Genomic DNA, 23,679 nt, shown 5'->3' with positions numbered 1-23,679 from the left:
CTTGGACAAGTTGAGCAGACCTCCAAGGACACGTTGACCAGATCTCCAAGGACACGTTGACCAGATCTCCATGGACACGTTGACTGGACCTCCATGGACACGTTGACTGGACCTCCATGGACACATTGACCAGATCCCAAAAAAGCCCCTTGACCAGACGGATGATGAGGAGTTGTGGTTGCCCACCACATCTGACGGCCACCAACCTGGGACCTTCCAAGCCAAACCCTCTGTAGGATTCTGAAACCCCAAAGGCTCGAACCTCCTTGTGTGAAAGGCTGAGCGAAGATCTCGAAGCCACCAGTGGCCACCGTTGGTCCCAGCAATGATGGACAGCCATTCCTCCGCCTCCCTGGGGGTTTGGACCCGGACCAAAACCTCTTTCCCCGCCGCAGTGGCTAGACAAGGCCCACACCCTCCAGTGCATCAGGTCCTGGCCACGTGGGGGAAGAGGGAGGGGGTGTCTTGCGCAAGGCAGCTGGCGTCGCTCCCCGCCCCATTGAGCCACAAGGGACAACACGTGACGTTGTGACCTCGCCGGACCTCTTCCCGCAAGGGGGAAGACGTGGAAATGCTTCTGCAGCCCACCAAAATCCCTCACCCTTTCCTTTACACGGACCCATCACGGCGAAGCCGGGTTGGCACCGCTCTCCATCCAGCCCCGTCACCAAGATGGGGCTGCGTGGACCCCATGGAGGAGAAAAAATCCCCCCCAAACCCCTCCGTTCTTCAAAATAGAGGTCTCGGGTCCATGCAAATTTTGCCTCCAGCAGGTGATTTCTTCCCGCTCGCAAGCCAGCGTGCCCTGGGTGGATGCTGCCTGCCCGTTGCATACCCGTCGGGGAAGCAAAACAGCCCTGATGCGCCGCCAAAGTTACCCCCAGGTCGGGAAATTAGGCCCCTTCTTCTCCAGCTGAGTCACGGGGAAATTTCTCCCCTCTGGGGATGGGAAATTCTCCCTGGTCATGCGCCTGCCCGTGGAGACACGGCTGGGGTGGGGGGACCAAGAGGGAAGGCCTGACCCCGGGGCATTGTGAGGGCTCGTCTCTCTCGGGGGAGGATGCTGAGATGGATTTTGTCCCCACTGTGGTGGTGGGAAGGGTCCTGGGCAACCCCAAAAGAGCCAACAGGACTACTCCATAAAGGGATCAGCAGGTCTACCCCATGGTGAGGTCAACCTGGAGCAGAGCCAATGGGGTTACTCCATGGCAAGGTCAATGGGGCTGCCCCATGGTGAAGCCAAGTGGGGTCAACGGGTCTGCCCCATGGTGGGGTCAGCAGGTCTCCCCTGTAGTGACAACAGATCTATCCAAAATGGGGCCAGGAGATCTACGTTGTGATGTTCTACCCTGTTGTGGGGCCAAATGATCTACCCCACGGTAGATTCAATGGGTCTACCCCATGGCAAGGTCAAAATATCTGCTCCAAGGTGAGGAGGCCTAAAATGGGGCCAGTAGATCTACCTCGTGGTGGTCTTCCCCATGATGAGGTCAACATGTCTACCCCATGGCGAGGTCAACGGGTCTACCCCACGACAGGGCCAACTGATCTACCTGCAGAGGGGCCAAAATCTACCCCATGGTGGGGCCAAAAGAGACATCTGCCCCACGGTGGTGTCAACAGGTCTAGCTGCAGTGGGGCCATCTGGTCTGCCCCAAAGCTTGATGTCCTCTCCTGTCCCTACGAGACCTGGGGCAACCCGGAGGCACCTCAAGCTCCCGGGGCTGCACTACTCCACCCGCTGAAGACATGGCGCAAAGCCACGTCGTAAAACTTTATTCATCGACATCTCCACAGGGCCCCGCGGATGGCCCCTGCCCACCCCGGGGCGCGTGTCCCGGTGCTCGGACCGGCCGGCTCCGGGGACCTTCATCGGGGAGGAGGAGGAGGAGGAGGTGCTGCGGGGCCCGTCCTGCGGCCATCGGAGCTGGGGATGGGCTGGGGGCTCAGTTCCTTCTCATCGTTTCCTGGATCCACCGGGTGTATTTGCAGAGGTTGACGTAGACACCGGGTTTTTGGGGGTCCCCGCAGACTCCCGGGCCCCAGGAGACAATGCCCTGGAGCCGTCCATCACACACGAGGGGTCCCCCGGAGTCACCCTGCCGGGGAAAGAGGGGTGGCACCCGGGGGCCTGGGGATCACAGCCTGCCCCATAGAATCATCCCAAATTTGGGGCCATTTTAGGGCCATCCTGGGATCTCCAAAGAAGTGAACTGAAGACCCACCAAGGAGATGTTCTCCTCAATCCCTGCACGACGCCATCTCACCTCCCACCCCGCGCACCCAAATCCCCTCTGGGTGCCGCTGGCTGTACCGAATTGTGCCCGTTCTCATCCCAACACCATTGTGGGGTCCCAAATGACCAGAGGGGCCCGAGGTGGCCAAAACTTGCACCCACCTGGCAGGAGTCGGCACGGTTGCGGGGTTCGCCTGCGCACACCATGTTGGGGGTGATGGAGCCGGGGTAGATGCGCCGGCACTGCTCCTCCGAGACAATGGTGACCTTGGCGCAGTGGAGGTCCTCGGGGAAGGTGACTACGGGTGATGGGGAGCACAAAGTGACACGGGGGCCGAGCTCTGACCTCTCAGACTCTGCCCTGGGGCTTGTCCCCATGTTTCTCTCAGGGACACCAAGGGGAACCCCAAGGTGACGTGGACACCTGGGTTCCTCGGGAGGAGAAGGATGTCCAAGGACCCCCAAGGTGACGTGGGCATCCTTGGAAGGATGCCCAAGGGTTATATCAGGACGGCCCAGCCGTCCGACTCTTAGGCTACTGGTTTCATACCTTCAGGGCTGGTGGTGGACCCCCATCCTGAGATCTGGCACGTCTTGCCAGGCACGGGGCAGTGGGAGGCCAGCGGCAGCGGCTTCACCCTCTCGTTGATGTGGACGGGTTGGAGGAGCTTGACAAGCATCAGGTCGCCGTCCTTGGTGGCCGGGTCATAGCGCGGGTAGCTGATGACCTTGGCCGAGAGCCGCCGCTGCTCCGAGACACCCGGATCCTTGTTGCCCCGGCCCCCCAGCCGCACGTTGATGTAGCTGGAGCCAAAGGTTGGATGAACCCGTCAAGACAAACCCATCACGGTCAGAGGGCCCTGAGGACCCCCACAAAACAGGGGCAAGGGCAGAGCTTGGGGTCCAAGAAGGTGGTGACAAGGGCAGAAGAAGCAAAAGCAGAGACAAGGTGATAGAGAGTCATAAAAAGGGCAGGGTTAAGGTTATATAAAGGCATAAAATGGGCAGAGTTAAGGTTATACCTCATCGTCAAAGAGGCAGAGCTGGGGTTATAAGCAGCTGGAAAAAGGGTAGAATTAAGATCATAGATAATCAGGGAAAAAAAAAGCAGTTAAGAGGATGGACCCCCTTCGCCCTAGAAAAGAAAAGAAAAGAAAAGAAAAGAAAAGAAAAGAAAAGAAAAGAAAAGAAAAGAAAAGAAAAGAAAAGAAAAGAAAAGAAAAGAAAAGAAAAGAAAAGAAAAGAAAAGAAAAGAAAAGAAAAGAAAAGAAAAGAAAAGAAAAGAAAAGAAAAGAAAAGAAAAGAAAAGAAAAGAGAAGAAAAGAAAAGAGAAGAAAAGAGAAGAAAAGAAAAGAGAAGAAAAGAAAAGAGAAGAAAAGAAAAGAGAAGAAAAGAAAAGAGAAGAAAAGAAAAGAGAAGAAAAGAAAAGAGAAGAAAAGAAAAGAGAAGAAAAGAAAAGAGAAGAAAAGAAAAGAGAAGAAAAGAAAAGAGAAGAAAAGAAAAGAGAAGAAAAGAAAAGAGAAGAAAAGAAAAGAGAAGAAAAGAAAAGAGAAGAAAAGAAAAGAGAAGAAAAGAAAAGAGAAGAAAAGAAAAGAGAAGAAAAGAAAAGAGAAGAAAAGAAAAGAGAAGAAAAGAAAAGAGAAGAAAAGAAAAGAGAAGAAAAGAAAAGAGAAGAAAAGAAAAGAAAAGAAAAGAAAAGAAAAGAAAAGAAAAGAAAAGAAAAGAAAAGAAAAGAAAAGAAAAGAAAAGAAAAGAAAAGAAAAGAAAAGAAAAGAAAAGAGAAACAGCTGAAGCTACACATGCACAGAAAACGGGCAGAATTAATGTTATTTGTACAGATGGGGAGGAAAAGGGCAGAGTTAAGGGTATTCATAGCTCAAGAACGGGCAGAGTTAATGTTATTTGTACAAATAGGGAGGAAACGGGTGGAGTTAAGGGTATTGGCAGGTCAAGAATGGGCAGAGTTAAGGTTATTTGCACAAATGGGGACAAAAAGGGCAGAGTTAAGGATACTCACAGCTCAAAATGGTCAAAATTAAGGTTATTTGTACAAATGGGGAGGAAAAAGGCAGAGTTAAGAGTACTCAGCTCAAAACGGTCAAAATTAAGGGTATTTGTACAAATGGGGAGGAAAAGGGCAGAGTTAAGAGTACTCAGCTCAAAATGGTCAAAATTAAGGGTATTTGTACAAATGAGGAGGAAAAAGGCAGAGTTAAGGGTATTGCAGCTCAAGAAAGGGCAGAGTTGAGGTTATTTGTAAAAATGGGGAGGAAAAGGGCAGAGTTAAGAGTACTCAGCTCAAAATGGTCAAAATTAAGGTTATTTGTACAAATGGGGAGGAAAAAGGCAGAGTTAAGAGTACTCAGCTCAAAATGGTCAAAATTAAGGGTATTTGTACAAATGGGGAGGAAAAAGGCAGAGTTAAGGGTATTGCAGCTCAAGAATGGGCAGAGTTGAGGTTATTTGTAAAAATGGGGAGGAAAAAGGCGGAGTTAAGGGTACTGCAGCTCAAGAACAGGAAGATTTAAGGTAATTTGTACAAATCAGGAAAAAAAAGGGCAGGGTTAAGGGTACAGTAGCCCCAAAATAGGTAGACCGAAACCCGCTGAGATGCCATCAACCCCCCCAGCATGCTTGGCCACAAAGACCCCAGGTGCTGGTTGACCCCTGGCTGATTCCTGAGCCCATCGCCCCCAGCCCCCCCAGGCGTTGCTCCCCCAAGTCCTCCTACCCCGGGACGTGGCAGTGGGCGGCCGTCAGCACCCAGTTCCTGGCCACCAGCGTCCCCCCGCAGATGAACTTGTCCCCTTTGAAGAGGGCAGCCTGCCAGGGCAGGTCGCAGGGGGACCCGTCGAGCACCCACAGGACGTTCCTCGAGGCTGTGGGGGACAGAGGGACGTGGCAGAGGGGACGTGGGCAGCCTGGGACCCAGGGCCACGGGGCACGGGTGGGCTGGGACCCTCCCCACTGCCACACGTCCCCAGAGCCACGACCAAGGAGGTGAATCAATGGTGGTCGAGGCCAACCCAGCCTGGAAGGGACCACGGGGTGGACAAGGGGCACCTGAGATAGTTGGGGGTCTCCAGGGTGGATGGTGGGGGGCATCTTGGGGCACCTGGTGGCTCCTTGAGGCAGATGTGGGGCAACCAAGGTGGGCATGGGGTAGCTGGGGGGCACCCGAGGTGGACAAGGGGTCCCAGGGTGCATGGGGTGGTCTCATAGGTGGGCATGGGACCTTCGGCAGATGAGGAGGGTCTGGGGTGGATGTGGGGGTCCCACCTGCACACACAAGACCACCGGGGTAGATGTGGGGCACCTGGGATGGATACGAGGGTCCCAGGGGTGGACATGGGGCAGCCAAGGTGGACGTAGGTGTCCCATGAGTGAATGTGGGGCAACCAGTGGGGGTCCCATGGGTGGATGTGGGGAAATAAAGGTGGGCATGGGGGACCCAGGGGTGGACATGGGACATCCAAAGTGGACTCGGGGGTCCCATGGATGAACATGGGACATCCGAAGTGGACCTGGGGGTCCCATGGGTGGACGTGGGGAAATAAAAATGGACTTGGGGGTCCCATGGGGGGATATGGGGAAATAAAGGTGGACAAAGCCCACAAGTGGACGTGGGATACCCAAAGTCGACCTGAGGATCCCACGAGGGGACATGGGACATCCAAAGTGGACACGGGGGTCCCACGGGTGGACACAGAATCCCTGGGGCAGATGCAGGACCCCCAGGACCTCTCCTACCTGCGGTCACCAGCACCAGGAGCATCACCACCAGGACCTTCATACCGGAGGGCCAGGAGCTGTGGGGAGACAGCGAGGGGGTGGCTCTGACCCTGGGTGGGCCCTGGTGGGGTGGGGGTCGGGGTGGGGGTCGGGGTGAGGACGTGGGGCACTGGGGAAGGAGGGGAAGGGAATGGGAATGGGAGGAGGAGGAGGAAGGGGAAGGTTACGGGAAGGAAACGACAGGAGGCAAATGAGGATAAGGAGGGAGGATGAGAAAGGGAGGACGGGAGGGCAGAAAGAAGGAAGGGAGGACGAAGAGGAAGGACAAAAAGGAGGAAGGGAGGATGAAAAGGAGGAAGGACAGAAAGGAGGAAGGGAGGACGGAAAGGAGGAAGGGAGGACCGAAAATGGAAGGGAGGGTGAAAAGGAGGAAGGGAGGACAGAGAGGAGGAAGAGAGGACAGAGAGGAGGAAGAGGGGACAGAAAATTGAAGGAAGGACAGAAAATTGAAGGGAGGACAGAAAGGGGAAGGGAGGACAGAAAGAGGACAAAAAGGGGAAGGGAGGACAAAAAGGGGAAGGGAGGACAAAAAGGGGAAAGGAGGACAAAAAGGGGAAAGGAGGACGAAAAGGGGAAGGGAGGACGAAAAGGGGAAGGGAGGACAAAAAGGGGAAGGGAGGACAAAAAGGAATAAGGACAGAAAGGAGGAAGGGAGGACAAAAAAAAATGAAATGGAGGATGGAAAGGAGGAAAGGAAGACAGAAAGGGGAAGGGAGGACAGAGGGGAAGGGAGGACAAAAAGGGGAAGGGAGGACAAAAAGGGGGAGAGAAAGGAGGAAGGGAGAAAGGAAAAGGAGCTCAGGAGGCCTGGAGGATAGGAAAGGGGGAGGGAGGGAAGGCCGAGGGAAGCCAAGAAGGACGAGATGGAGGGCAGGAGGAGGGAGGAGAGCTGCGAGGGAAGGACAGGAGCCGCCCCGATTTTCCCCCCCCCTAGGGCACACCGGGGACCCCCCACCCCCTCCCAACGTCCCCACCCCGACCCTGGGGCCCCACGTTCCTACCGGGGGCTGGCGTGAGGCCGCGCGGCCACGGGGAGGGGAGGCTCCACCCGAACTGGTGAAGCGCCGCGGCCGCGGGCGCGTCTTCCTCCTGCCACCGCCAGCCCCGGGTTTTTATCTGGGGCCGGAGGAGGAAACGGCTTCCTCCGCCTTCGCCTCTAATCCGGCCACGGCCGTGGCACTTTTCCGCCCGGCTCCGAAAAGCCCACGCCGTGGGGTGACCCCCAGGAGGCACCCGAATGGGTCGGGGGCTCCGGGTTGGGATGGGGATGGTGGAGGAGGCCCCCGCGGTGCAGCTCTGTTGGGTTCCAACCCCAAATGTGGCTCCCGATCGGCCACGGGACCTCAATTTGGTTGAGAGGGCACCGGGAGATGTGTCCGGTGATGTCAACCCCCCAAATTGTGGGTCCTCGTTGGACGCTGAGGTTTGGTTGAGAAGGCTCCAAGATGCGGCTCTTCCGGGCTGAAACCCCAAAATGTGGCTCCTAATTGGCCACGGCACCTCAAGTTGGACGTAAATGGTTGAGAGGACACCAGGACACGTGGCCGGTGATGTCACCCCCCCCAAAAAAAAAACATCTCCTCATTGGGCGCTGAGGATGGAGGAGGATGGTCGAGAAGTTCCCCAAGATGCAGCTCTGCTGGGTTCACAACCCAAAATGTGGCCACGGGGCCTCGAGTTGGTTGAGGGGGCACCAGGACACGTGTCCGGTGAAGTCAACCCTAAAACACGTCTCCTCGTTGGAGGAGGATGGTTGAGATGGTTGAGGAGGTGGAGGAGTAGACCCCAAGATGAAGCTCTTTTGGGCTGAAACCCCCCAAAAAATGGCTCTTCATTGGACACAGGTTCTCCAGTTGGACAAAGATGGTTGAGAGGACACCAGGACGCGTCTCCGGTGAAGTCGACCCCAAAACGTGTCTCCTCGATGGGTGTGGGACCTAGGGCTGGAGAATAATCATCAAGAGGACATCAGGATCCCAAAACGCATCTCTTCCTCGGGTCCAAAAACTGGTGGTTGGATGATGTTGGTTGAGACATCATCAGGACATCTCCCGTGGCTCCATCTTCAAAATGTTGCTCCACGTTGGGTGGAAGACCCAGGGCTTGAAGAATTTGGATGAGAAGACGTCGACACGTGGCTCTGATGGGATCAAACCCCAAAAGTGGCTCGTCACCGGGCACGGGACCTCGGGATGGATGAGGATGGTCAAGAGGGCGCATCTCAGGTGGGGTTGGACCTCAGAACATCTCCTTGCTTCATCCAGGGTTGGATGAGGATGGTTGAAGGCGCACCAGGACGTCGTTTCTGAAGATGTTGGCCCCCAAAAACATCTTGATGGATGTGAGATCCAGAGATGGAGAAGTTGGCCCCCAAAACATCTCCTTGATGGATCCAGAGATGGAGAAGGCACTTTGGGAACGTGCCGGGTTCCACCTCCAGCAGGTCAACCCTCAAAGGTGTCTCCTCAACTTGGGGTTGGCCAAGGGTGGTTGAGCACCATCAAGACGTGGCTTCGTCTTTTTTTTTTTTTTTTTTGTCCCATTTTCTGTGTTTCCCCTCTTCCTTTTTTCTTTTTTCTTTTTTTTTTTTTTCATTTTTTTCCTTTTTTCTTTTTCTTTTTTCTTTTTTCTTTTTTCTTTTCTTTTCTTTTTTTTTTTCTTTTATTTTTATTTTTTTTTCTGAATTTTCCTCATTATCTCCAATTTCTTCCTTGCCTTCGTTGTTGTCCACCCCTCAGGGCAGACCCCACGGGGGTCTCCCACCCGGTCCCCAAGGCCATGGCGAGGTGGTGACCCCACACCAGGGTTGAGGTGAGGGGGGGGACACACACACCCCAAGGGACACCCCCATTTCCCTCCCTCCCTCCAGAGGAGGAGGAAACGCGACCGCATCTCCTCCCCTTCCTCCACACGGGGCCTCCCAGTTGCTCCCAGTTGCTCCCAGTCCAACCCCAGCGGACCCTGGGGAGCCGCCCAGGCCCCGCGACACCTCGGGGGCAGGGAGCCGCCGCCGCGGCCCCGCTCTCGGCCCGAGCGGGTCCTTCCAGTTCTCTGGAAATCCCAGTTTAACCCTGCCCCGTCACTGGGCCGGACTGGGCTGGGCTGGGCTGACTCAGCCCTCTTGGACCGTCTCGACTTGCCCTGGGCGCCTCGTTGCCCAACCGGCTCCAGGCTTGTCAAGGGGGCCCCTAATGAGCTCGGGTGCTAATTGGGCTCCAGGCAAGTCGGCAGGGTTGTAATTACTCGGCTCTAATTAACCTGGGCTGTCCCGGCCTGCACGGAGCTCCCACAGTGCCCCGCAACAGGGAGGCCGAGGCAGCCCTCGCCCCCACGGGGGAAGTGAGATTAACTGGGGGGGGGGGTAGAGATTAATTGGGGGAGGTAGAGATTAATTGAGGGCATAGAGATTATTTGAGGGTGTGTAGAGATTAATTGAGGGGGTAGAGATTAATTGGGGGGATAGAGATTAATTGGGGGGGCTAGAGATTAATTGAGGGGGTAGAGATTAATTGGGGGGGGGTAGAGATTAATTGAGGGGGGGTAGAGATCAATTGAGGGGGTAGAGATTAGTCGAGGGGGATAGACATTAATTGAGGGGGGTAGAGATTAATTGGGGGAGGTAGAGATTAATTGGGGGGGGTAGAGATTAATTGAGGGGGCAGAGATTAATTGGGGGGGATATAGATTAATTGGGGGGAATGGAGATTAATTGGAGAGGTAGAGATTAATTTTGGGGGGAGGGAGATTAAGTGGGGGAGGTAGAGATTAATTGGGGGGGATGGAGATTAATTGGGGGAGGTAGAGATTAATAAGGGGGGTTGAGATTAATTTTGGGGGAGGTAGAGATTAATTGGGGATGGGATTAATTTGTGAGGGGTTCTCAGTGCCCTGCCCTGGCTGTTCCCTCATACTGGGGGGACCCAAACTGGTCCCAGTCCCCAGATGGGAATGGTCTGGTGGGTGCCTCCCCTTAGTTCTGCTCCTGCGTGGCACAGGGGTACCCTAAAATCTGCCCCCCCAGGGGAGCACCTCTTAATTCTGCCCCCCAAAATGGAGATATCATTAATTCTGCCCCCCCCAAAATTGAGATATCCTTAATTCTGTCCCCCAAATGGAGATATCGCTAATTCTGCCCCCCCAAAATGTAGATATCACTAATTCTGCTCCCCCAAAATTTAGATATCCTTAATTCTGCCCCCCCAAATGAAGATAGCCTTAATTTTGCCCCCACATATCATGGACATACCCATATTTTTGCCCCCCAAAATGGAGATATCCTTTACTTTGCCCCCCCAAAATGGAGATATCCTTAACTCTGCCCCCCAGGTGTGGATACATCCTTAATTCTGCCCCCAAAATGGAGATATCACTAATTTTGCCCCCCAAAATGGAGATATCCTTATTTCTGCCCCCCAAAATGAAGATATCCTCAACTCTGCCCCCCAAAATTGAGATATCCTTTACTTTGCTCCCCCAAAACTGAGATATCCTTAATTCTGCCCCCCAAAATGAAGATATCCTCAAATCTGCCCCCCCCCAAATTGAGATATCCTTAACTCTGCCCCCCAAAATGGAGATATCCTTTACTTTGCCCCCCCCTCCCAAATTGAGATGTCTTTAATTCTACCCCCAAAATAGAGATACCCATAACTCTGCCCCCCCCAAAATGGGGATATCACTAATTCTGCCCCCCAAAATGAAGATATCCTTAATTTTGCCCCCCAAAATGGAGATCTCCTTAATTCTGCCCCCAAAAATGAAGATATCCTCAATCTGCCCCCCCAGAATTGAGATATCCTCAACTCTGCCCCCCCAAAATTGAGATATCCTTAACTCTGCCGCCCCAAAAAGGAGATATCCTTTACTTTGCCCCCCCAAAACTGAGATATCCTTAATTTTATCCCCCCAAAAAGGAGATATCCTTTACTTTGCCCCCCCCAAAACTGAGATGTCCTTAATTCTACCCCCAAAATGGAGATACCCATAACTCTGCCCCCCAAAATAGAGATATTCTTAACTCTGCCCCCCCATATTCACCCCTTAACTCTGCCCCTCGCGTGATTTCCAAACCTGACCCCCCCTCCCCAAAAAAACACAACACAGCCACATCCATCCCCCAAACCACCCTTGGGGCCCCCCCAAAAACCACAAGACGAGCCCACCGCCGGCTTTGCTTGGCCAGAAAGGATTTTATTAAGGGTCTGGGGGCTCTGGGGGGGGGAGGATTTTTTTTTTTTTGGGGGGGGGGGGTTGATGGTTCCTAATTTTGCTGTAGGACGCTGCGGATCCACGGGACGTAGCGGCAGACGTTGACGTAGACCCCGGGGCGCCGGGGGTCGCTGCAGACGGAGGGGCCCCACGAGACGATGCCCCCCAGCTGCCCCCCGCAGACCAGGGGGCTCCCCGAGTCCCCCTGGGGGGGAACGGGGACAGGGGTGGGGGTCCGTCCCCTCCATATCCCGCCCCCCCTCCCCAAAACCCCCTTAATTCCCCCTCCAACCACCCCAAAGGAGAAGGTTGGTGGCTACTGGGGGGCACTGGGACCAGTTGGGTCCCTCCCAGTATGGCACGGACCCCTCACCCCCCCCCAAAACCTTCCAAAGACTCCCCCACACCTGGAACCCCCTCCACATCCCAGTTCTCCCCAGTGCTCCCAGTCTCCCCAGTGCTCCCAGTTCTCCCAGTTAACCCAGTGCTTCCAATTGGCCCCAGTGTCCCCTACATCCCAATGATCCCAGTTCTCCCAGTTGCCCCCAGTGCTCCCAGTTGCCCCCAGTTGCCCCCAGTGTCTCCAGTTGCCCCCAGTGTCCCCAGTTGCCCCCTGTCCTCCCACTTCCCCCCAGCTCCCCCAGCACCCCCAGTTTCCCCCAGTGTCCCCAGTTGCCCCCAGTGCTCCCACTTCCCCCGAGCTCCCCCAGCACTCCCAATACCCCCAGTGTCCCCAGTTGCCCCCAGCGCTCCCAGTTGCCCCCAGTGTCCCCAGTTGCCCCCTGTCCTCCCACTTCCCCCCAGCTCCCCCAGCACCCCCAATACCCCCAGTGTCCCCAGTTGCCCCCAGTGCTCCCAGTTGCCCCCAGTTGCCCCCAGTGCTCCCACTTCTCCCCAGCTCCCCCAGCACTCTCAATACCCCCAGTGCTCCCAGTTTCTCCCAGTGTCCCCAGTTGCCCCCTGTCCTCCCAGTTTCTCCCAGCTCCCCCCAGCATTCACAGTGCCCCCAGTTGCCCCCAGTTGCCCCCAGCGCTCCCAGTTGCCCCCAGTGTCCCCAGTTGCTCCCAGTGCTCCCACTTCCCCCCAGCTCCCCCAGCACTCCCAATACCCCCAGTGTCCCCAGTTGCCCCCAGTACTCCCAGTTACCCCCAGTGCTCCCAGTTACCCCCAGTTGCCCCCAGTTTCCCCAGTGTCCCAAGTTGCCCCCAGTGCTCCCACTTCTCCCCTGCTCCACCAGCATTCCCAGTTGCCCCCAGTACTCCCAGTTGCCCCCAGTGCTCCCAGTTACCCCCAGTTACCCCCAGTTGTCCCCAGTTGCCCCCTGTCCTCCCACTTCCCCCTAGCTCCCCCAGCACCCCCAACACCCCCAGTGATCCCAGTTGCCCCCAGCGCTCCCAGTTGCCCCCAGTGCTCCCAGTTGCCCCCAGTTGTCCTCCCACTTCCCCTGAGCTCCCCCAGCACCCCCAATACCCCCAGTGTCCCCAGTTGCCCCCAGTGCTCCCACTTCCCCTGAGCTCCCCCAGCACCCCCAATACCCCCAGTGTCCCCAGTTGCCCCCAGTGCTCCCAGTTTCCCCCAGTGCCCCCAGCACTCCCAATACCCCCAGTGTCCCCAGTTGCCCCCAGCGCTCCCAGTTTCCCCCAGTGCCCCCAGTTGCCCCCTGTCCTCCCACTTCACCCTAGCTCCCCAGCACTCCCAATACCCCCAGTGTCCCCAGTTGCCCCCAGTACTCCCAGTTACCCCCAGCGCTCCCAGTTGCCCCCAGTTGCCCCCAGTTTCCCCCAGTTGCCCACAGTTACCCCCAGTGCTTCCACTTCCCCCTAGCTCCCCCAGCACCCCCAATACCCCCAGTGTCCCCAGTTGCCCCCAGCGCTCCCAGTTGCCCCCTGTCCTCCCAGTTGCCCCCTGTCCTCCCACTTCCCCCTAGCTCCCCCAGCACTCCCAATACCCCCAGTGTCCCCAGTTGCCCCCAGTGCCCCCAGTTGCCCCCAGTTGCCCCCAGTGTCCCCAGTTGCCCCCAGTGCTCCCACTTCACCCCTGCTCCACCAGCTCTCCCAATTCCCCGAGCCCCCAGTTGCCCCCAGAGCCCACAACACTCCCAGTGCTCCCAATTGCCCCCAGTGCTCCCAGTTGCCCCCAGTGCTCCCAGTTGCCCCCAGCGCTCCCAGTTGCCCCCAGTTGCCCCCTGTCCTCCCACTTCCCCCTAGCTCCCCCAGTACTCCCAACACCCCCAGTGTCCCCAGTTGCCCCCAGCGCTCCCAGTTGCCCCCAGTGCTCCCAGTTGCCCCCAGTACTCACCTGGCAGGAGTCGGCGGGCTCCCCCTCGGGGCCGATGCCCCCCGCGCAGAGCATGTTGGGGGTGTAGAGGCGGGGGTACGCCCGCCGGCACGTCGCCTCGGGCCGCACCGTCACGTTGGCGCAGTGCAGGACCCTGGGGAAGGACGCTGCCCAAAACAGCCCCAAATTCACCCAAAACAGCCCGCCGCCCCGCCAACGCCCTCGCGTCGCGCGGCTCCCGCCCCCAATCCCCAGTTCGCTCCGAAAAGCCAAAATCTACCCTTAAAAAACTCTAAAAAAAAAAAAAAAAACACTTAAAAAGCAAATCAACACAAAAAAAAACTTAATTACTTACTTAAATTACTTAAAAAAAAAATAATAATTTTGATTAGAAAAATTAACCCTTAAAAAAATCAACCCTTAAAAACAAACAAAATCAACCTTAAAAACAAGCAAAATCAACCCTTAAAAACAAACAAAATCAACACTTAAAAAAAATCAACCCTTAAAAAAAAACAACAAATCAACCCTTAAAAAAACAAAATCAACCTTAAAAAAAAATCAACCCTTAAAAAAACAAAAAACAAAAACAAATCAACCTTTAAAAAAAACAAAATCAACCTTAAATAATAATAAAAAAAATCAACCCTTAAAAATAAATCAACCCTTAACAAAAAAAAAAACAAAATCAACCCTTAAAAACAAGCAAAATCAACCCTTAAAAACAAAAATCAACCTTAAAAAAACAAAAAACAAATCAACCTTTAAAAAAACAAAATCAACCTTAAAAAAAAAAAAAAAAATCAACCCTTAAAAACAAACAAAATCAACCCTTAAAAAAAAATCAACCTAAAAAAAATAAAAAAATCAACCCTTAACAAAAAAAAAATAAAATCAACCTTTAAAAACAAACAAAATCAACACTTAAAAAAATCGACCCTAAAAAAAAAAAACAAAATCAACCTTTAAGAACAAATAAAATCAACACTTAAAAAACAACAAATCAACCCTTAAAAAAAAAAATCAACCTTTAAAAACAAAACCAACCCTTAAAACAAACAAATCAACCCTTAAAAACAAACAAAATCAACCCTTAAAAAAGAAATCCCCGTATTTCTCCCCAAAACCAAGGTTGCCCTCAAGCCCCAGATCCCTCCCAAGAAACCCCAAACCCACAAATTGCACCCTGACCCCCCAAACAAACCCCAAAACTCCAAAATTCCCCCCCTAAATCCCCAAATCTTTCTCCTAAAGCCCCATCATCTCCCAAAATCCCATATTGCCATGAATATCCCCCAAATTATACACCCCAAAGACCCGATCTCACCGAAACATTCCCAGATTGCTCCCCAAACCCCCAAAATTCTCATTTTTAGGTCAACCCATCACTATACTTCTCCCAACTGGCTTCATTTGGGCTCCACCCCCTAATTTTGGGGTCTTCCTATTGACACACCACCACTGAGGCTGCCATCCCCATGGCCTCCCCTTCATTTTGGGCCCAAATCTCACCATTTTGGGGCCAGACCACTCCAAAAGCCCCATATCATGGCATCCCTCTCCATTTTGGGCTCAAATCCCCCCACTCTGGGGCCACACTTTGGGGTCAATCCATTGACGACGCTACAAAAATTGCCATTATTATTGCCTCCCCCTCCTTTTTGGGCACAAAAAACCCCAATTTGAGGTCAACCCATTGACATGACACCACGAAGACCACCATCACCATGGTCTCCCCTCTATTTTGGGCCTAGATCTCCCACTTTAGGGTCAGCCCAACAACACGTAACCACAAAGAACACCATCCCTGTGGGTTCTCCCACCATTTTGGGCCCAAATCTCCTACTTTGGGGTCAATCCATTGACATGACACCACATAGACCACCATCACCATAGTCTCCCCTCCACTTTGGGCCCAAATCCCCCACTTTAGGGTCAACCCAATGACGTACAACCTCAACGACCTCCATCACCATGGCCTCCCCCTCTATTTTGGGTCCAAATCTCCTACTTTGGGGTCAATCCATTGACATGACATCACAAATACCACCATCACCGTAGTCTCCCCCTCTATTTTGGGCCCATATCTCCTACTTTGGGGTCAACCCATTGACATGACATCACAAAGACCACCATCACCATAGTCTCCCCCTCCACTTTGGGCCCAAATCTCCTCCTTTGGGGTCAACCCAATGACACGTAACCACAAAGAACCCAATCCCCATGGCCTCCCCCTCCATTTTGGGCCCAAATTTCCTACTTTGGGGTCAACCCATTGACATGACATCACAAATACCACCATCACCATAGTCTCCCCCTCCACTTTGGGCCCAGATCCTCAACTTTAGGGTCAATCCAACAACACGTAACCACAAAGAACCCCTCCCCATGGGCTCTCCCACCATTTTGGGCCCAAATCTCCTACTTTGGGGTCAACCCAATGACATGACACCACGAAGACCACCATCACCATGGTCTCCCCTCCATTTTGGGCCCAAATCTCCTCCTTTGGGGTCAACCCAATGACATACAACCACAGTGAGCTCCATCACCATGGTCTCCCCCTCCATTTTGGGCCCAAATCCCCCACTTTAGGGTCAACCCATTGACACGTAACCACAAAGAACCCCTCCCCATGGGCTCTCCCACCATTTTGGGCCCAAATCTCCTCCTTTGGGGTCAACCCATTGACATGACATCACAAAGACCACCATCACCATGGTCTCCCCCTCCATTTTGGGCCCAAATCTCCTCCTTTGGGGTCAACCCAATGACACACAACCACAAAGAACCCAATCCCATGGGCTCTCCCACCATTTTGGGCCCAAATCTCCTACTTTGGGGTCAACCCATTGACATACAACCACAATGAGCTCCATCACCATGGTCTCCCTCTCTATTTTGGGCCCAAATCTCCTCCTTTGGGTCGACCCATTGACATGATGCTACAATGACCTCCACCACCATGGCCTCCCCCTCCATTTTGGGCCCAAATCTCCTACTTTGGGGTCAACCCATTGACACGCAACCACAATGAGCTCCATCACCATAGCCTCCCCCTCCATTTTGGGCCCAAATCCCCCACTTTAGGGTCAACCCATTGACACCCAACCACAAAAGAAACCCCATCCCCATGGCCTTTCCCACCATTTTAGGCCCCAACCCCCATTTTGGGCCCCAACCCCTCTGGTTTGGCTTCATACCCTGGGGGCTGGTCGTGTACCCCAACCCGAAACGAGGCAGGGGGTGCCGGCCGGGGGGCAACGGGTGGCCAGGGGCAGGACCCGCACGGCGGGGCCCAAATTCGCCGGCCGGCGCAGTTGAACCAGCATCAGGTCGTGCTCCTTGGCGGTGTTGTTGTATTTGGGGTGGCGGACGAGGCGGTTCACCAGCCGAAATTGCTCCGTCCCGTCCAGGCGCCCCAGGTCGTACTCGCCCAAACGCACCATCATCGGCCTGGGGTGGGAGAATTTGGGGGGGTTGGAGGGGCCGGGGGGGGGGTTTCGGTGGGGTGGGAAGGGCAGGGTGAAGGGGGAAGGATGGGGGGAAGAGTTAAGGGGAAAAGGGGAAGAATTTGGGTTAGAAGAGCAGAAAAATAGAAAAGGGGCAGTGTTAAGGTGAATGGGGCTGAGTTAAGGTGAAAAGGGGGCAGAATTTGGGTTAAAAGAGCAAAAATTATAAAAGGGGCAGTGTTAAGGTGAATGGGGGCAGAGTTAAGGTGAAAAGGGCAAAAACGAGGAAAAGGGGCAGAAACATGGAGGTGATGAAGGTGAAAAAGAGCAGAATTAAGGTGAAAAGGGCAGAAATATGTAGAAAAGGGACAGAGTTAAGGGTAAAAGCAGAAATATGTAGAAATGGGGCAGAGTTAAGGTGAAAAGGCAAAAATATGTAGAAAAGGGGTAGAGTTAAGGGTAAAAGTGTAGAAATACATAAAATGGGCAGAGTTAAGGGTAAAAGAGTAGAAATACATAGAAATGGGGAAGAGTTAAGGTGAAAAATGCAGAAATATGTAGAAATGGGGCAGAATTAAGGTAAAAGGGCAGAAATATGTAGAGAAGGGGAAGAGTTAAGGGTAAAAGAGCAGAAATACATAGAAAAAGGGCAGAATTAATGTAAAAGGGCAAAAATATGTAGAAAAGGGACAGAATTAAGGTGAAAAGAGTAGAAATACAGAAAAGGGGCAGAGTTAAGGTGAAAATAGCAGAAATATGTAGAAAAGGGGCAGAATTAAGGTAAAAGGGCAGAAATATGTAGAAAAGGGGCAGAATTAAGGTGAAAAGGGCAAAAATTTGTAGAAAAGGGACAGAGTTAAGGGTAAAAGTGTAGAAATACAGAAAAGGGGCAGAGTTAAGGTGAAAAGGGCAGAAACATAAAGAAAAGGGGCAGAATTAAGGCAAAAGGGCAAAAATACGTAGAAAAGGGGCAGAATTAAGGCAAAAATCGGGCCGAACTAAGCCGAAAAACAGCACCACCAAAAAAATGGCGGAAAGACAGAAGAAAGGAGCACGGGGGGGGGTCCGGGTCCCCCGGGGACCCCCTCCCCAAATTTTCTCCCCCCCCCCCCCCCAAAACTCACCCTTGGGCGTAGCAGTGGGCGGCGCTGAGCACCCAGCGGGGGTGGACGAGGGTCCCACCGCAGCGGAGCCGGAGGTCCTTGAAGAGGGCCACTTGCCAGGGCTGGCCCCGGGGGGGGCAGGGGCGCCCCCCGAGCACCCGAGTGCTGTTGGTGTTGGCTGCCGGGGGGGGGGGGGGGGCACACGCGTGTGCAAATCACGCCTGGGACCCCCAGGATCCTGCCCCAAAATCACCCTCTGCACCCTTCCCCAAATATGTGCCCCCCCCCCTTGCACACGCGTTTTGGAGAGGTGCCCCCCCCCTTGCACACGCATTTTGGAGAGGTGCCCCCCCCCTTGCACACGCGTGTGCAAATCACGCCTGGGACCCCCAGGATCCTGCCCCCAAATCACCCTCTGCACCCTTCCCCAAATATGTGCCTCCCCCCCCTTGCACACGCGTGTCGGAGAGGTGCCCCCCCCTTGCACACGTCTGTTGGAGAGGTGCCCCCCCCTTGCACACGCGTGTGCAAATCACGCCTGGGACCCCCAGGATCCTGCCCCAAAATCACCCTCTGCACCCCTTCCCCAAATATGTGCCCCCCCCCTTGCATACGCGTGTCGGAGAGGTGCCCCCCTTGCACACGCGTGTTGGAGAGGTGCCCCCCTTGCACACACGTGTGCAAATCACACCTGGGACCCCAGGATCCTGCCCCAAAATCACCCTCTGAACCCCTTCCCAAATATGTGCCCCCCCCCCCCCTTGCACACGCGTTTTGGAGAGGTGCCCCCCCCCCCCCCTTGCACAAGCGTGTTGGAGAGGTGCCCCCCCTTGCACACGCGTGTGCAAATCACGCCTGGGACCCCCAGGATCCTGCCCCAAAATCACCCTCTGCACCCTTCCCCAAATATGTGCCCCCCCCCCTTGCACACGCGTGTCGGAGAGGTGCCCCCCCCTTGCACATGCGTTTTGGAGAGGTGCCCCCCCTTGCACACGCGTGTGCAAATCACACCTGGGTGTGCAAACTCCCCCCCCTGCACACGTGTTTTGGAGAGGTGCCCCCCCCTTGCACACGTGTGTCAGAGAGGTGCCCCCCCCTTGCACACGTCTGTTGGAGAGGTGCCCCCCCCTTGCACACGCGTGTGCAAATCACGCCTGGGACCCCCAAGATCCTGCCCCAAAATCACCCTCTGCACCCTTCCCCAAATATGTGCCCCCCCCCTTGCACACGCGTGTCAGAGAGGTGCCCCCCCCTTGCACACGCGTGTCGGAGAGGTGCCCCCCCCTTGCACACGCGTGTGCAAATCACGCCTGGGACCCCCAGGATCCTGCCCCAAAATCACTCTCTGCACCCTTCCTCAAATATGTGCCCCCCCCTTGCACACGCGTGTCGGAGAGGTGCCCCCCCCTTGCACACGCATTTTGGAGAGGTGCCCCCCCCCTTGCACACGCGTGTGCAAATCACGCCTGGGACCCCCAGGATCCTGCCCCAAAATCCCCCTCTGAATCCTTCCCCAAATATGTGCCCCCCCCCCCCCTTGCACACGCGTTTTGGAGAGGTGCCCCCCCCTTGCACATGCGTTTTGGAGAGGTGCCCCCCCCCTTGCACACGCGTTTTGGAGAGGTGCCCCCCCCTTGCACACACGCATTTTGGAGAGGTGCCCCCCCCTTGCACACGCGTTTTGGAGAGGTGCCCCCCCCCCCCCTCGCACACGCATTTTGGAGAGGTGCCCCCCCCCTTGCACACGCGTGTCAGAGAGGTGCCCCCCCTTGCACACGCGTTTTGGAGAGGTGCCCCCCCCTTGCACACACGCATGTCGGAGAGGTGCCCCCCCCTTGCACACGCATTTTGGAGAGGTGCCCCCCCCTTGCACACTCATTTCAGAGAGGTGCCCCCCCTTGCACACGTGTGTCAGAGAGGTGCCCCCCCCTTGCACACTCATTTTGGAGAGGTGCCCCCCCCCCTTGCACACACGTGTTGGAGAGGTGCCCCCCCCTTGCACACGCGTTTTGGAGAGGTGCCCCCCCCTTGCACACGCGTGTCGGGGCTCACCTTCCGTGGGGGCCACCAGTGCCACCAGTAGCAGCAGGACTGGGAGTGGGGTCAGCATCCTGGGGAGAAAAGGGGGGGGGCAAATTGGGGGTCCTGAGCTGCCCCCCGGGGGGCAAAAGGCACTCGGATTGCCCCTGGGGGGGGTCCTAAAATTGCCCCCCAGGGCAAGGAGACACCCCAGGTTTGCCCCAAAGGGGAAACTGAGGCACTGAGTTTGCCCTCGGGGGGGGCAAAAATGACCCGAGTCTGTCCCGGGGGGCAAAAGAAGACCCAAATCTGCCCCAGGGGGGCAAAAAAAGTCCCTGAACCTGCACCTGGGGCAAAATAAGACCCTAAAAGTTGCCCCTGGGGGCAAAAGGAGACCCCAAATTTGCCCCTGGGGGGGAAAACCCCAAATTTGCCCCTGGGGGGGAAAAGAGACCCCAGATTTGTCCTTAGGGGCAAAAAAGGACCCCAAATCTACCCCAAGGGGGCAAAAAAGCCTCTGAACCTGCCCCTGGGGGCAAAATAAGACCCTGAAAATCACCCCTGGGGGCAAAATCAAACCCCAAAATTTGCCCCCAGGGGCAAAAGGAGACCCTGAATCTCTTCTTGGGGCAAAAAGAGACCCTGGATTTGTCCTTAGGGGCAAAAGAAGACCCCAAATCTACCCCAAGGGGGCAAAAACAATCCCCTGAACCTGCCCCTGGGGCAAAATAAGACCCTGAAAGTCACCCCCTGGAGGCAAAAATCGACCCCAAAATTTGCCCCCTAGGGGCAAAAAGAGATCCCAAATATGCCCCTGGGGGCAAAAGAAGAGCCCCAAATCTACCCCAAGGGGGGCAAAAATCCCCCCGAATCTGTACCTGGGGGCAAAAGAAGACCCTGAAAGCCACCCCCGGGGGCAAAATCAACCCCAAAATTTGCCCCTAGTGGCAAAAGGAGACCCTGAATGTCTTCTTGGGGTAAATGAAGACCCCAAATACCCCAAATCTACCCCATTGTGGCAAAATAAAGCTTCTGAACCTGCCCCTGGGGGCAAAATAAGACCCAGCAAGTCACCCCTGGGGCAAAATCAACCCCCAAATTTGCCCCTAGGGCAAAAGGAGACCCCGAATCTCTTCTTGGGGCAAAAGGAACCCCGGATTTGTCCTTAGGGGCAAAAAAGGACCCCAAATCTACCCCAAGGGGGCAAAAAAGCCTCTGAAACTGCACCTGGGGGCAAAAGAAGACCCTGAAAATCACCCCTGGGGGCAAAATCAACCCCTAAATTTGCCCCTAGGGGTAAAAGGAGTCCCTGAATCTCTTCTTGGGGCAAATGAAGACCCAAAATCTACCCCCATAGGGGGCAAAAAAATCCCCTGAACTTGTCCCTGGGGGCAAAATAAGACCCTGAAAGACATCCTGGGGGCAAAATCAACCCTAAAATTTCTCCCTGGGGGCAAAAAGAGATCCCAAATATGCCCCTAGGGGGCAAAAGAAGAGCCCAAATCTACCCCAAGGGGGGCAAAAATCCCCCCAAATCTGTACCTGGGGGCAAAAGAAGACCCTGCAAGTCACCCCTGGGGGCAAAATCAACCCCAAATTTGCCCCTAAGGGGCAAAAGGAGTCCCTGAGTCTCTTCTTGGGGTAAATGAAGACCCCAAATACCCCCAAATCTACCCCCAAGGGGGCAAAAAAAATCCCCTGAACCTGCCTCTGGGGGCAAAAAGAAGACCCTGAAAGTCACCCCTGGGGGCAAAATCAACCCCAAATTTGCCCCTAGGGGTAAAAGGAGTCCCTGAATCTCTTCTTGGGGTAAATGAAGACCCCAAATACCCCAAATCTACCCCAAGGGGGCAAAATAAAGCTTCTGAACCTGCCCCTGGGGGCAAAAGAAGACCCTGAAAGTCACCCCTGGGGCAAAATCAACCCCAAAATTTGCCCCTAAGGGCAAAGGAGACCCCAAATATGCTCTGGGGGCAAAAGAAGACTCAAGATCTACCCCAATCCCCTGAACCTGCCCCTGGGGCAAAATAAGACCCTGAAAATCACCCCCGGGGGCAAAATCAACACCAAAATTTGCCCCTAGGGGCAAAAAGGAGTCCCTGAATCTCTTCTTGGGCAAAAGAAGACCCCAAATACCCCAAATCTACCCCAAGGGGGCAAAATAAAGCTTCTGAACCTGCCCTTAGGGGCAAAATAAGACCCTGAAAAGCCACCCCCGGGGGCAAAATCAACCCCCAAATTTACCCCTAGGGGCAAAAGGAGACCCCAAATCTCTTCTTGGGCAAAAGAAGACCCAAAATACCCCAAATCTACCCCCAAGGGGCAAAAAAAATCCCCTGAACCTGCCTCTGGGGGCAAAATAAGACCCTGAAAGTCACCCTGGGGCAAAATCAACCCCAAAATTTGCCCCTAGGGGCAAAAGGAGACCCTGAATGTCTTCTTGGGGCAAAAGAAGACCCCAAATACCCCAAATCTACCCCAAGGGGGCAAAATAAAGCTTCTGAACCTGCCCCTGGGGGCAAAATAAGACCCAGCAAGTCACCCCTGGGCAAAATCAACCCCCAAATTTGCCCCTAGGGGCAAAAGGAGACCCCGAATCTCTTCTTGGGGCAAATGAAGACCCCACATTTCTCACCTAGGGACAAAAGAAGACCCCAAATCTACCCCAAGGGGGCAAAAATCCCCCCGAATCTGTACCTGGGGGCAAAAGAAGACCCTGAAAGTCACCCCAGGGGCAAAATCAACCCCAAAATTTATCCCTGGGGGCAAAAAGAGACCCCCTAAATGCCCCTGGGGGCAAAAAGAGACCCCAAATATGCCCTAGGGGCAAAAGAACTACCCCAAGGGGGCAAAAAAAGACCCTGAACCTGCCCTTAGGGGCAAAATAAGACCCTGAAATCCACCCCCGGGGGCAAAATCAACCCCCAAAATTTTGCCCCTAGGGTTTGGGGGGACCCCAAATTTCCCCGTCCCGGCTCACCTGGCAGCTTCTCGTCTCCTTCTCGGCGTCTCCGGCGCCCCGGAGCTTTTATCCCGGCCCCGCGGGGCGCGACGGAAGGATTCGCCCCGCCGGGGGGGCGCCGCCCGCCCGCGATGGGGCAATTTTTTGGGGCAGGGCAGGGCCCGGGGCTGACGTGGCCTCGAGCGGGAATCGTGTCAAGGTTGGTTGGGGGTCATGGGGACAAATTTGGGGTCATGACCCTACAAGGGGGGGGGGTCCCAACTATCCCTATGGGGGTCCTGGTGCCATATTGGGGTCCCCACCCAACCCTATGGGGGTCTCTGCCCCATATCGGGGTCTCCCACCCATGATTTTGGGGTCATTGCCCAACAAGGGGGTCTCCCTCCCAACCCTATAGGGCTCCCAGCCCTGTTGTGGGGTCTCCCACCCATCAGCACTCATGATTTTGGGGTCGTTGCCCCATATTGGGATCTCCCACCCAACCCTATTGGGGTCTTCACCCCATATTGGGGTCCCCACCCAACCCTATAGGGGTCTTCACCCCATATTGGGGTCTCCACCCAACCCTATAGGGGTCTTCACCCCATATTGGGGTCTCCACCCAACCCTATAGTGGTCCTGGCCCCATAT

At 54.8% G+C, this 23,679-nt stretch overlaps 1 protein-coding gene across 1 annotated transcript; it reads right to left on the bottom strand.

Annotated features, from left to right (window-relative positions):
- Positions 1 to 378: 378 nt before the first annotated feature.
- Positions 379 to 23,673, bottom strand: LOC137846656 (transmembrane protease serine 9-like). The gene is made up of 12 exons (XM_068664665.1): positions 23,068 to 23,673; positions 20,121 to 20,179; positions 18,090 to 18,246; positions 16,717 to 16,969; positions 15,337 to 15,440; positions 13,535 to 13,667; positions 11,299 to 11,441; positions 5,987 to 6,045; positions 4,968 to 5,115; positions 2,787 to 3,040; positions 2,399 to 2,535; positions 379 to 2,099 (listed from the first exon to the last, which is right to left on the bottom strand). The coding sequence occupies exons 2-12, from the start codon at positions 20,176 to 20,178 to the stop codon at positions 1,947 to 1,949; spliced, it is 1,599 nt and encodes a 532-aa protein (XP_068520766.1). The 5' UTR covers position 20,179; positions 23,068 to 23,673; the 3' UTR covers positions 379 to 1,946.
- Positions 23,674 to 23,679: the final 6 nt, after the last annotated feature.

This window comes from Anas acuta, chromosome 36 (assembly GCF_963932015.1).
Source record: "Anas acuta chromosome 36, bAnaAcu1.1, whole genome shotgun sequence".
NCBI classification, from domain to species: domain Eukaryota; kingdom Metazoa; phylum Chordata; class Aves; order Anseriformes; family Anatidae; genus Anas; species Anas acuta.
This window is presented reverse-complemented; position numbering and strand designations above follow the sequence as displayed.

Coding starts and splice junctions, on each gene's coding strand:
- LOC137846656 (XM_068664665.1), bottom strand. CDS start 20,178: ATGCTGACCCCACTCCCAGTCCTGCTGCTACTGGTGGCACTGGTGGCC. Junction 15,441..16,716: donor GTACACGACCAGCCCCCAGG/GTATGAAGCCAA, acceptor TTGACCCTAAAG/TGGGGGATTTGGGCCCAAAG. Junction 2,536..2,786: donor GTCCACCACCAGCCCTGAAG/GTATGAAACCAG, acceptor CATCACCCGTAG/TCACCTTCCCCGAGGACCTC.